The sequence below is a fragment of the Bubalus bubalis genome, chromosome 2, assembly GCF_019923935.1.
Source record: "Bubalus bubalis isolate 160015118507 breed Murrah chromosome 2, NDDB_SH_1, whole genome shotgun sequence".
Taxonomy (NCBI): Eukaryota; Metazoa; Chordata; class Mammalia; order Artiodactyla; family Bovidae; genus Bubalus; species Bubalus bubalis.
Window position 1 is genome coordinate 170,563,646 of NC_059158.1, and position 11,703 is coordinate 170,575,348.

The 11,703-nt window shown below is 46.3% G+C and overlaps 1 protein-coding gene across 14 annotated transcripts in view; it reads left to right on the forward strand.

The window, feature by feature from the left end:
* SP140 (SP140 nuclear body protein) overlaps positions 1-11,703 on the forward strand; it is an 81,321-nt gene that overhangs the window by 68,824 nt on the left and 794 nt on the right. For 12 of the 14 annotated variants that reach the window (XM_006047076.3, XM_044937932.1, XM_044937931.1 and 9 more), the window contains 7 exons: positions 475-617; positions 1,755-1,802; positions 5,327-5,371; positions 9,457-9,572; positions 10,461-10,569; positions 10,833-10,910; positions 11,343-11,486. In XM_006047076.3, coding sequence (XP_006047138.2) covers positions 475-617; positions 1,755-1,802; positions 5,327-5,371; positions 9,457-9,572; positions 10,461-10,569; positions 10,833-10,910; positions 11,343-11,486 — 683 coding nt within the window. The remainder of the gene's footprint in view (positions 1-474; positions 618-1,754; positions 1,803-5,326; positions 5,372-9,456; positions 9,573-10,460; positions 10,570-10,832; positions 10,911-11,342; positions 11,487-11,703) is intronic. The other 2 variants (XM_044937929.1, XM_044937930.1) reach the window with 2 other exon arrangements.

Genomic DNA, 11,703 nt, shown 5'->3' on the forward strand with positions numbered 1-11,703 from the left:
ATTTTGGGGATGGGAAATCTCTGCTCAGTAATGCCATTGAACTGGGTAGAAAGTGTGATAAAGGGCACAGATGCTGCTATGGTACCCATCGGAGATCTCAGTCCCAACCCGAGTTTCTGCTCCCATGGGCCCAAGGTCCTGTCCCTGGCAAATTGAAATGCTCTCTCACTTCAAAGTCACTTGCTTTTCCTTTTTAGGTGATTTTGAAATACTTTTAAAAGCTTGATTTTGATGGTAATTATCATTTTTGTAGTTGTTGTTGCACATCCGTTAAAGAAATGTTGCCACAAGGCAGTGAATCTCCTGTGAGGGGACTTGGAGGCTAGATGTGGGGATTCTGAAGCCTGAAAGGGAAGGCCAGACTCTCCTGGTTTAGATCTTGAGCCTAAACTGGGTGTGTCCAGATCCAGTGTGGTGGGAGCCCACCTTCTGAAAACAAGGAAGGCTGAAGATGACTTTACCCTGGTCTTACAGGATCCTGGGTGAAGTGTATACAGAGTGAGAACGGAGACTGGTTCACCCCCAGGGAATTTGAAATCAGAGGCGGCCACGGAAGATCAAAGAATTGGAAGATAAGTGTTCGCTGTGGAGAGAGGCCCCTGCTATGGTTGATGGAGGTATTCTGGGGGCCAAGACAGATGTGACTTTCCTTGTTGTTCCCCAAGAATAAGGTCACTATTTGCTCACAAAATATTTGTTGAGTTATCACGAAAGCTCAGATGCCTCTGAGTTTATCCTCTCATCTGGGGAGAGTGTTCCACATTCCTAACCTCAGTACAACATAGCACATCATTGCTGTGAAAGAGGCAGGAAATTCCACTGCGTTTGTCAGGATGGAATAGGAGTTTGGAGGAGGGAAGGATCGTTCTGACTTAGGTGAATGTAGTCAACTTTATGCACTGGAAGAAGAAGACAGTTTACAATCAAACAGGTAGGAAAAAGGTATTCCTGAGAAGGAATGATGTGAAAACCAGAACCATGCCTAGTGGGTTGAGATAGACATACTGTATATAATAAGGCATAATCCATCAATTCAATTGCAATTGTTTGTAGAGGAATTTAATGCCAGGCTAAAGTGTTTAAACTCATAGACAATGCAGAATCAATGAAGTCTTCTGAGATATGAAATGACATTTTTAGAATAGTGTCTTAGATGGCCAAGGGACACTGAAATGACTCCAGCATCTTTTCAGCTCAAGAAACCTACACCCAACATGCAGTGCTCAACTCAAATGCTCTTCTTCCCTGAATATTCCCTGACCCACTTGGCCCTGACCACTTCTTCCCTGAGCTTTCTCAGCCCATTACTAAGATCTTCTTATAGTTTTACTCTTATCCTTTCGCGCATTGTTTTTTCTGTGTCCATCTTTGTGTGTCCAAGATTGTTGAGAATATCTGACACCCAGTAGGCATGGGATAAGTGTATATTGATTGACAAGCCTTGGTATATGGACTCAAGCTTGAGTGACTGGTAGGAATGGAGAGCGGGTGAGAGGTGTCAAAGAGATTATAAAGGAAAACCTCTTAAAACTTAAGGGGAAAAGCACAAGAAGGGGAAAATGTTCTAAAGATGATTTTTAAAGTGCCACTGATTGAATTTAGAAGAAATACAAGTGAAGAGAGGGAGATGGTTTCTCATTTAGATACCATGGCTTTGGGCTGACAGTGGGGCATCCAGGTAGAAATATTTGGGAAGAGGTTGGAAGTGCCAGACTCATAGGCCAACCATATACTTGGATCTTTTTATCTTTCAGAGAAGATTTCTCCACAATCCTCCAAGGAAATATGGCAGGAGAATAAAGGTGATTATTACATAATTTTCTAGAAATTCCCATCACATAATTGATTTTGCATGCACAGTGTGTCATTTTGTGGTTTCTAAACTGTGTAACACCCTGCTCCCACCTTTAAAAAACTTTTGGCATATGCCTTCAGTGTTGCTTCTTTGAACATTATGTTGTTCTGGATGGCAAGGTCTTCTTGAATGGTAAACCATTTGAAATAGAAGTGATAAGGAGCCATCAAAATAGACCTCATGGATATGCTTTAGCTATAGATGCAGATGTTGTCAAAATTGTAAAGGCAAGCATGATTCTGGAACATGCAGAAGTATATTGTAATAGGGTGATAAGGTCATCTTCAAATCAAACCCAGATTTTTAAAATCAGTATTACTATTTCCTAACTTTAATGAAATCTAATGGAGTGAAAGTATGTTCACAGTCATTCAGAGAATCCCAGTCTAAGATTGTCTATCTTGGTCCGTATACCATTTTGTAAGATAGGCAACAAGAAACATATTTCTTTTCTGATCATTTGTATCCCCTTCCACCCCTTAATAGTCTACACACAGACATACTCTTTTTCAGGGGGCCATTATTTGCCCTTGATGAAGATGGTGCTGTAGGGTGGGAAGCTCTTGGGAGATCAGTGGATTGTATAGGAAGGGCTGGCCAAGAAAACTGGTTACTTTGATGCCACTCTTTTGCTGTGCAGACCTCCCTTCTGTCTATGAAAGTGATTCCTTCCTCTATGGAGACAACAAATATGTAAGGTGCAGTGTAGATTCAGGACACGGAGATGGCTTTTCCAAGTTTGGGTATGAATGAGAACTTGAAAACAAGATGGAGGTGAGAAGTTCCATTCTTATGTACACATAGAAATGGCCGTTCAAGGGACTTCCCTGGCAGTGCGGTGATTACGTGCACCCTTCCAGTGCAGGGGGCATGGGTTCAGTCCCTGGTTGGGAAACTAAGACCCCACATGCTGCATGGTGCAGACAAAATACTTGAAAAAAAGAAATGGCCAATCAAGACATTCACAGAACTTCTAAGACAGGTCACACATAGTTGGCCCATGGGACTTCATCTTCCACTGGGAATGTGAGATCCAGGACCTGACATTATCTGAGGTTCTGGACAGTTGAAACTCTAAGTCCTTGGGACATTTCACCTGCTGGATTTCCTACAGGGAACTACTATTTGCCCTACTTAGTGAGTATCTTGAAGACTAGCATCTGTATCATTCCCCAAGTGCCAAGAGTTACTCAGTTAGTTTACCCGAGTAAGCTGGCATCTTCTTAACAATAGATTCTACCCTTAGTCATGGGTACAGCACTTTTTGGCAGCAACCTGCAGTTACCTCTTCATTTCGCATCTCCCTCTGCACAACAGCAGATGTTCCCCAAGTGGCAAACCTCAGGACTCATTACTACTCCCATGGGTCTTCTGTGTTTCTCAGAACCTCTTTTTTCCTTGGCTTTGGGAATCTTCAGTGTCACTCTCAGCACCACATGATGGCTTCCTGGCTCCTGACAAAGGTCACTAACACCTTTTGATGACGATTGCAGTGTTGTAAAGTAATTACAGGAGATAGTGGAGGACAGAGGTGCCTGGCGTGCCACAGTCCATGGGATCGTGAAGAGTTGGACATGATTTAGCAACTGTACAACAACATTCCTCTAGAACAATCTTTTTAATGTTGGGTAATATTTGCTTAAGAGATAGCAAGTAATCTCTTTTCCTAAGTGGAAAAAAAAGTATTAATAGCTCAATAGTGTCTGACTTTTTGCAACCCCGTGGACTGTAGCTCACCAGGCTCCTCTGTCCATGGGATTCTCTAGGCACAAATACTGGAGTGGATTGCCATTTCCCCCTCCAAGGGATTTCTTAGGTGAAATGATACTCATTTATTCACTTATCCAACATGCAATTATTGAATGCTTACTAAATGCCCAATGGTTTTTAGAAGATTAAAACAATATCCTTGACCTCAAGGATTGTTTCAACTTCATTGCCTAACATGGAAGAATAACTAATGGGGTTACTGTTGTTTAGTTGCTAAGTTGTGTCCCACTCTTGTGACCCCACGCACTGTGGCCCACCAGGCTCTTCTGTCCATGAGATTTCCTAGGCAAGAAGACTGAAATGGGTTGCCATTTCCTCCTCCAGTGGGTCTTCTTGACCCAGGGATTGAACCCACATCTCCTGCTTGGCAGGGATATTCTTTACCACTGAGCCACTTGGGAAGCAGTGAGTTTAGAATGGACAATAGAAAGATGGGCAGTGATATAGCCACCTCTCAGGTCATTGACTGCTAGATTACACTTGTCCATGACCACTCTGCCCTGGGCTGGAGATCAAAGCTGAGGCTGCCTGTGTCCTAGAGCAGTGGTCCCCAACCTTTTTGGTACCAGGCTACTGGTTTCATGGAAGGCAATTTTTCCATGAACTGGGGAGGAGGGATGGTTTCCAGAGGATTTAAGTGCATTACATTTATTGTGCACTTTATTTCTATTATTATTACCTCAGCTCTATCTCAGAGCATCAGGCATTAGATCCCAGAGGTTGGGAACCCCTGCCCAAGAGGGATGGAGGCCAGGTCATTCTATTGAATATTGGAAAGCAATGTAAAGCTAGTGGGTGGTAGTCAGTTACCTTTGAAGAGTCAGCTAGCTGACTTCTTGGGATTTGAAGGGAGGGGAGAGAAGGGTGGTCTTCTGGAAGAAGAGCTATAGCCCTGGGAAGTTTGGGTACATTTTATCATTGAAGCTGTGCCCCAGGAGACCTGTGACAGGCAGTGGCATTCTCCTCTGAGATGTTTGCATGAACTCCAGGACTCTGGGCCCCATGGTCACCGGGGTTGTTGATGATGAATCTTCAGCCTGATACTCTCACTGCAGCTCCTTCTGGTGGGATGGCATTTTATAATGCAGAGAAAAATGCCCAACAGCCTCTTGAAGTAAGAAAACCAACAGAGCTCCACCAACTCCATCTGTGGGAACCAGGGCTAAAGTCCCCAGATGGCTCCACCTTGCATCTAAGAGCCAGGGAATAGAACTTGCATTGAGCTGAACAGTGGTCCTTTGGTACATTTTATTTTCCAAGTAGATACAGTTCAGTTCAGTTCAGTCCCTCAGTCGTGTTTGACTCTTTGCGACCCAATGAATCGCAGCATGCCAGGCCTCCCTGTCCATCACCAACTCCTGGAGTTTACCCAAACTCATGTCCATTGAGTCAGTGATGCCATCCAGCCATCTCATCCTCTGTCGTCCCCTTCTCCTCTTGCCCCCAATCCCTCAGCATCAGGGTTTTTTCCAATGAGTCAACTCTTCACATGAGGTGGCCAAAGTATTGGAATTTTAGCTTCAGCATCAGTCCTTCCAATGAACACCCAGGACTGATCTCCTTTAGTTACATGTATCCATAAAAACAGGTGTGAAGTAATGGGTGAACAATGGCTTGAATCTCTCCAGTGATTGGTGTTTAAATAAGTGACGGATGCATACATCACATTCAGTATTGTCATTTAATCTTTCTTTTCTGCAGAAAAGAGGACCAAAGTCTCCTGACAACACCTTAGATAACCTTTGTGTAAGTACTAACTCCCACCTGTGAGCCAGACTAAGATAGGCCTTTCCCTCGGCACCTTCTCTGAGTCATCACCACATTTCCCTGAAGCACGCTCACACTCAGGTGGAGTGTGTCGCCGTGTGTGATGAGCAGGGCACAGCAAATACATGGCCCACCTCAGGTACATGGTTCTGGCATTGGGTGTCTTCACCTGAAAGCATCCTTTCCATTTGTGCAGTAGAAACTTTCCCATTTCCTCTTTTCCCTTTGAAAGTGCAAATAGGAGACAGAGCTTGAGACCACTGGGGTCTCTAGAGCCTGGGCTTGAAGTAGTAATGGGCACAGCTGCCCTGCAGCTGGGGGATAAGGAGGAAATTAGAGGGAGAGCAGCATTTTAAAGAAGGCAATAGAGAAGGAAAGAAAAATCCCGAACTTCTATTCCAAGGCAGGGAGAGTGTGATGGTTTTAAGCATCAACCAGAAGGAACAGGCCAGGTGAAGCTGGCAGGTTAAGGTTTAAACACTGTCATGGATCCTGCCTGGAAAATCCCATGGATGGAGGAGCCTGGTAAGCTGCAGTCCATGGGGTTGCTACAAGTTGGACACAACTAAGCGACTTCCCTTTCACTTTTCACTTTCATGCATTGAAGAAGGAAATGGCAACCCACTTCAGTGTTCTTGCCTGGAGAATCCCAGGGACAGGGGAACCTGGTGGGCTTCCATCTACGGATTTGCACAGAGTTGGACACGACTGAAGTGACTTAGCAGCAGCATGGATCCTTCAGAAAAATGCACACTTGGGGCTAACGGGTTCTTTATGGAAGCCCTGCATCCAGTCTTGAGGGAACCATCATGGTGCTGAGCTGGTCACCATCTAGCAAATCACAGGGCATTTTAACTCAAACTGGTACCATGTGATTGGCTGCTTTGTGTGTGCATGTGTGCTCAGTCACTCAGTCATGTCCAACTCTGTGCAACCCTATAGACTGTAGACTGCCAGGTTCCTCTGTCCATGGAATTCTCCAGGCAAGAATACTGGAGTGGGTTGACATGCCCTCCTCCAGGGGATCTTCCCAACCCAGGGATGGAACCTGCATCTCTTGCACTGGCAGGCGGATTCTTTATCATGGAGCCACATGGAAAGCCCTTTTGATTCCTTTCACTGCAACAAGATGGACATTTGCAGCAGAGTCACCTTTGCACAACTCCAGGGGGCAGCACTCAGGTGGGAAAGTATGCAGTAATGCTGATGCATGGCATCCAATAGAGGAGGGATAGTCAAATAGCTTTACATATACTTTACCTCCAAAATAATGCCCCCAACAAGATTTAGATCTTATTCACACTCTTTCTGACCGTTGGCCAACTGAAGGATTCTTCAGTCATCTAAACAGTGCTGGAGTCCAGTGTTTGTGTGGCTTGTTTGGGATGGACATCGGTACAGAGGGTCAGGTCTCACAGCCCACGGCCAAGAGTCCACAGGGGAGAGGAACCAACTGTTCCAGCAAGAGTACCCTCACTGCTGCTACTCAGTTTTCCTGGGACTGATTGTTGCTATTCAGTCACTCAGTTGCATCCAACTCTTTGCGACACCATGGACTGCAGCGTGCCAGGCTTCCCTGTCCATCACCAACTTCCAGAGCTTGCTTAAACTCATGTCCATTGAGTTGGTGATGCCATCAAACCATCTCATCTGTGGTCCCCTTCTCCTCCTGCCCTCAATCTTTCCCAGCATCAGGGTCTTTTCCAGTGAGTCACTTCTTCACATCAGGTGGTCAAAGTATTGGAGCTTCAGCTTCAGCATCAGTCCTTCTGATGAATATTCAAGGTTGATTTCCTTTAGGATTGACTGGTTTGATCTCCTTGCAGTCCAAGGGACTCTCAAGAGTATTCTCCAACACCACAGTTCAAAAGCGTCAGTTCTTCAGTGCTCAGCCTTCTTTATGGTCCAACTCTCACATCCATACATGTCTACTGGAAAAACCATAGTTTTTACAAGACGGACCTTTGTCAGCAAAGTGATGTCTCTGGGACTGATGTTACAGGACAGTTCAGCATTGACCTAAACCCCATACCTTAATAACAGACTTTGCTCTGACTAATACTCAACTTGGGCTGCAACTAGGACTGAAGAATTGATGCTTTTGAACTGTGGTGTTGGAGAAGACTCTTGAGAGTCCCTCAGACTGCAAGGAGATCCAACCAGTCCATTCTAAAGGAGATCAGCCCTGGGATTACTTTGGAGGGAATGATGCTAAAGCTGAAACTCCAGCACTTTGGCCACCTCATGTGAAGAGTTGACTCATTGGAAAAGACTCTGATGCTGGGAGGGAGTGGGGGCAGGAGGAGAAGGGGATGACAGAGGATGAGATGGCTGGATGGCATCGCTGACTCAATGGACGTGAGTCTGAGTGAACTCCAGGAGTTGGTGATGGACAGGGAGGCCTGGTGAGCTGTGATTCATGGGGTCGTAAAGAGTCGGACATGACTGAGTGACTGAACTGAACTGAAGACCTTTGGAAAATAGCATTGCTGGGATTCCAACTTAGAGGAAATTCTGTTTATCAGTCTAGGCTAAGACTTGGACATCAGGATTGTTTAAAAGTCCCCAGATGATTCTGATACACAAAATTACCCATTCTATGAATTAAAGAAGAATACCAATAGCTCTGCCCCACCTGGACAAACTGATTCAGACTTCTGGCAGTGGGACCAGGACATTAATATTTTATATACACTGCCCTGAAGGTTCTAATATGGAACTGGACTAGAAACAAAGAGGTAGATAAATCTACTAAAAAATACACAAATGTCAGGTTCTTAGGGACTTCTCTGGTGACTCAGTAGTAAAGAATCCACCTGCCAATGTAGGAAATGCAGTAGATGTGGGTTTGATTCCTGTGTCGGGAAGATCCCCTGGAAAAGAAAATGGCAATCTACTCCAATCTTCTTGCCTGCAAACTCTGTGGACAGAGGAGCCTGGTGGGCTACAGTCCATGGGGTCACAAAGAGTTGGATATGACTGAGCAACTGAGCACGCATGAGGTTCTTAGACATTGGTTATATCTGTTATTCCTTGTTCCTCTGGGGAGAGGGGTCATTACTTTCTGGGGAATGATGATGGCAATCTGTGAGTGTTTACACTGAAGGGAAGAAACATGGTCCCGTGGCTCCATGCCAGAGCAGTTTCAGGCCCCAGTTGGGGATGTCTTTGAGGATGCCTCAGAACACTGAATGAGAGCTTTAGGCAAGATGGTCCTTGGGGCTAGCACTTCCTCGTGTATGCTGCTGCTAAGTCACTTCAGTCGTGTCCGACTCTGTGCGACCCCATAGACGGCAGCCCACCAGGCTCCCCTGTCCCTGGGATTCTCCAGGCAAGAACACTGGAGGGGGTTGCCATTTCCTTCTCCAATGGATGAAAGTGAAAAGTGAAAGTGAAGTCGCTCAGTCGTGTCCGACTCTTAGCGACCCCATGGACTGCAGCCTACCAGGCTCCTCTGTCCATGGGATTTTCCAGGCAAGAGTACTGGCGTGGGGTGCCATTGCCTTCTCCGTTCCTCATGTATGGCCATTTCAAAAACAAAAGAAATGGCCAGAATCCCAATTCACCCAACACAAGTAGCTTCATGCAAAAGCCCAGAACAAGACTCAAAATAATTGTTAAAATAATCTTGTACTACTTTCCACACTAAGAAGTTTAATCCACTGTATTAAGTTCTCAATATATCAACCTCCCAGCAGTCAATTTAATTATTGTGGTATAGGCAAACACATGTAGCACTTTATTTCAGGACTTTATTTTATCTCTCATCTACAAGGTAATAAATTCCCATAGAATTACCTTGTTTTGCTGCTAGTCTTTCAGTGTTAGATTCTCTGGTTTTACAGGGAAGACTTTTTTGGTCTGACATATAGACTCTTCCTCATCAATTTCATTGCAGAGCACACTTTCTTCTTCTGAAATGCCCACACCATGCTGTTCTTTAATGTCTCAGGGAGAACCACATGCGTCCATTCAGGTTCATACAAAGGCAGTGGGTTCTTCACTCCCAAAGAGCTGGCCTTCTGGGGTCTCACTGGGGATATAGATGTTGTTTTACCTTCTAGCTGAGAAACTCAGATGTGTGTGAGACCTGCCGGGATGGAGGAAAGCTGTTCTGCTGTGACACTTGTTCGAGGTCTTTTCACGAGGACTGTCACATCCCGCCCGTGGAAACTGAGAAGTGCGTGAGATGCTGCCCCTCCCTTCTGATTGGGGCCCTTCCCTCTGGCCACGCCCACTCTCCCTGCCTAGTTCTTACTATGTCTGGATGGGGAAAGAGCGGGCCCATGGGTACAGGGTCCAGCGGTATGATACAGAGAGCCACTTCAAGATGCAGGCAGTGGCAGGTGGATGCTTTTTGCCACTCAGTCTCCTCTAGGACACTGAGGCTGGTAGCCAGGTCCTTTGTCCACCAAGCTCCTGTCCTTTGCTAGAAGTTTGCCAACCTGACTCCTGGTCACAGGGGTGGAAATGCACTTGTTTAGTGGTGTTGCTGCTGTTGTTCAGCCACTCAGTCGTATCCGACTCTACGACCCAGGCTTCCCTGTCCTTCACCATCTCCCAGAGTTTGTTCAAACTCATGTCCATTGAGTCGGTGATGCCATCCAACCATCTCATCATCTGTCGTCCCCTTCTCCTCCTGCCTTCAGTCTTTCCCAGCATCAGGGTCTTTTGCAATGAGTTGGCTGTTCTGTGCTTATTCAGAAAACACAGGAAGCATGGGCTGGTTCCCTCATTTTGTCACATTATTAATGGGCTGAGGGAAGCCGGAGGACCCCAGGGGCAAGGCCCAGTTTTGACACGCAGGCCAGGCGGACAGGATTCCTTGTGCTCCCAGAAGTGGGCACAGAGCCTCCCACTCACTCTGACACCAGCTCCACACACTGTAGTGGGGGTCATTGACTCAGACCCCATATTGTAGTCTTGGAGACTCTGGAGGTCTTCCTTCCTCCCCCTTCCTCCCAGAGCTGTGTCCACCAATGTTCCTGAAAGGAGGACGGTGGCAGACATGGGAGTGGCAGGTGTTTCTGGGGACCTTGTCCTCGCTCACTTATTCCCGGCCCCGCAGGGACCCGTGGAGTTGCACCTTCTGCAGGATGAAGGAGTCTTCAGGAAACCAGCAGGGTCTCGGGGAATCTGAGGTCCTGGCGAGGCTGATGCAGTCGGAGGAGCAGCTGGTAAGTCAGACGGGAACCCAAGCCTTCCCAAGTGTGAAAAGTCAAGCACAGGGTAGGGGGAAGGCAACCACAGGGTGAGCCATGACTCAGTCACACACAAGTCACACCAGGACTTGTTTGCAGCCATTGCACGTCTGTATCCAAGAGCCATCCCCATCTGGGGAAACTTCCAGAGACTGGTATGAGTCATGCTTGGCCTGGGTGTGTGTATGGGGCTCAATGTCTTCAAGCTGCTTTTTGTTCACAGCTTCCTTCTTTTGCAGAAATGTGAGTTCCTCCTCTTGAAGGTCTATTGCCATTCAGAGAGCAGCTTTTTTGCGAAGATTCCATATTATTATTATGTAAGTAACCACAACAAGGGCTTCCCAGGTTGTGCTAGTGGTAAAGAACCCACCTGCCAATGTAGGACACAGAGGAGATGTGGGTTCGAGGAGATCCCCTGGAGTAGGAAAGGGCAATCCAATCCAGTATTCTTGCCTGGAAAATCCCAAGGACAGGAGCCTGGTGGACTACAGTCTAGGGGGCCACACAGAATCATACACAACTGAGCACACAGAGATGCACACTGATCATAAGTAATCACAGGTGCCATGATGTTACCCCATCTGGAAACTGGCACCTGTGATAGTTGAGGCTGGAATCCCACAGGAGCAAGAGAATGAGCTCCTGTTATCGTTACCTTGTTGTGTTTCTACCAGATTTGATGGGACTCCACAAGAGGCACACGTTGAACTCTGCCAGTAATGCTCCCAGTGACATATGTTTTTCCCTAGATTAAAGAGGCTTCTAAAAACCTCAAGGAACCCATGTGGCTGGACAAGATCAAGAAGAGGCTGAATGAGCAGGGCTACTCCCATGTGGAAGGGTTTATGCAGGACATGCGTCTCATCTTTCAGAACCACAGGGCATCTTACAAGGCAAGTGGCTCTCTCTGCTTCCATTTCATTTGCTCTTCCTTTCTTAAAATTTTATTTTATTTTATTTGTTTTCGGCTGCACTGGGTATTCGTTGCTATGTAAGCGCTTTCTCTAGTTGGGGCAAGTGAGGGGCTACTCTCTAGTTGCAGCACAGGGGCTTCTCATTGTGGTAGCTTCTGTTGTGCAGCACAGGCTCTGGGCGCATGGGTTTCAGTAC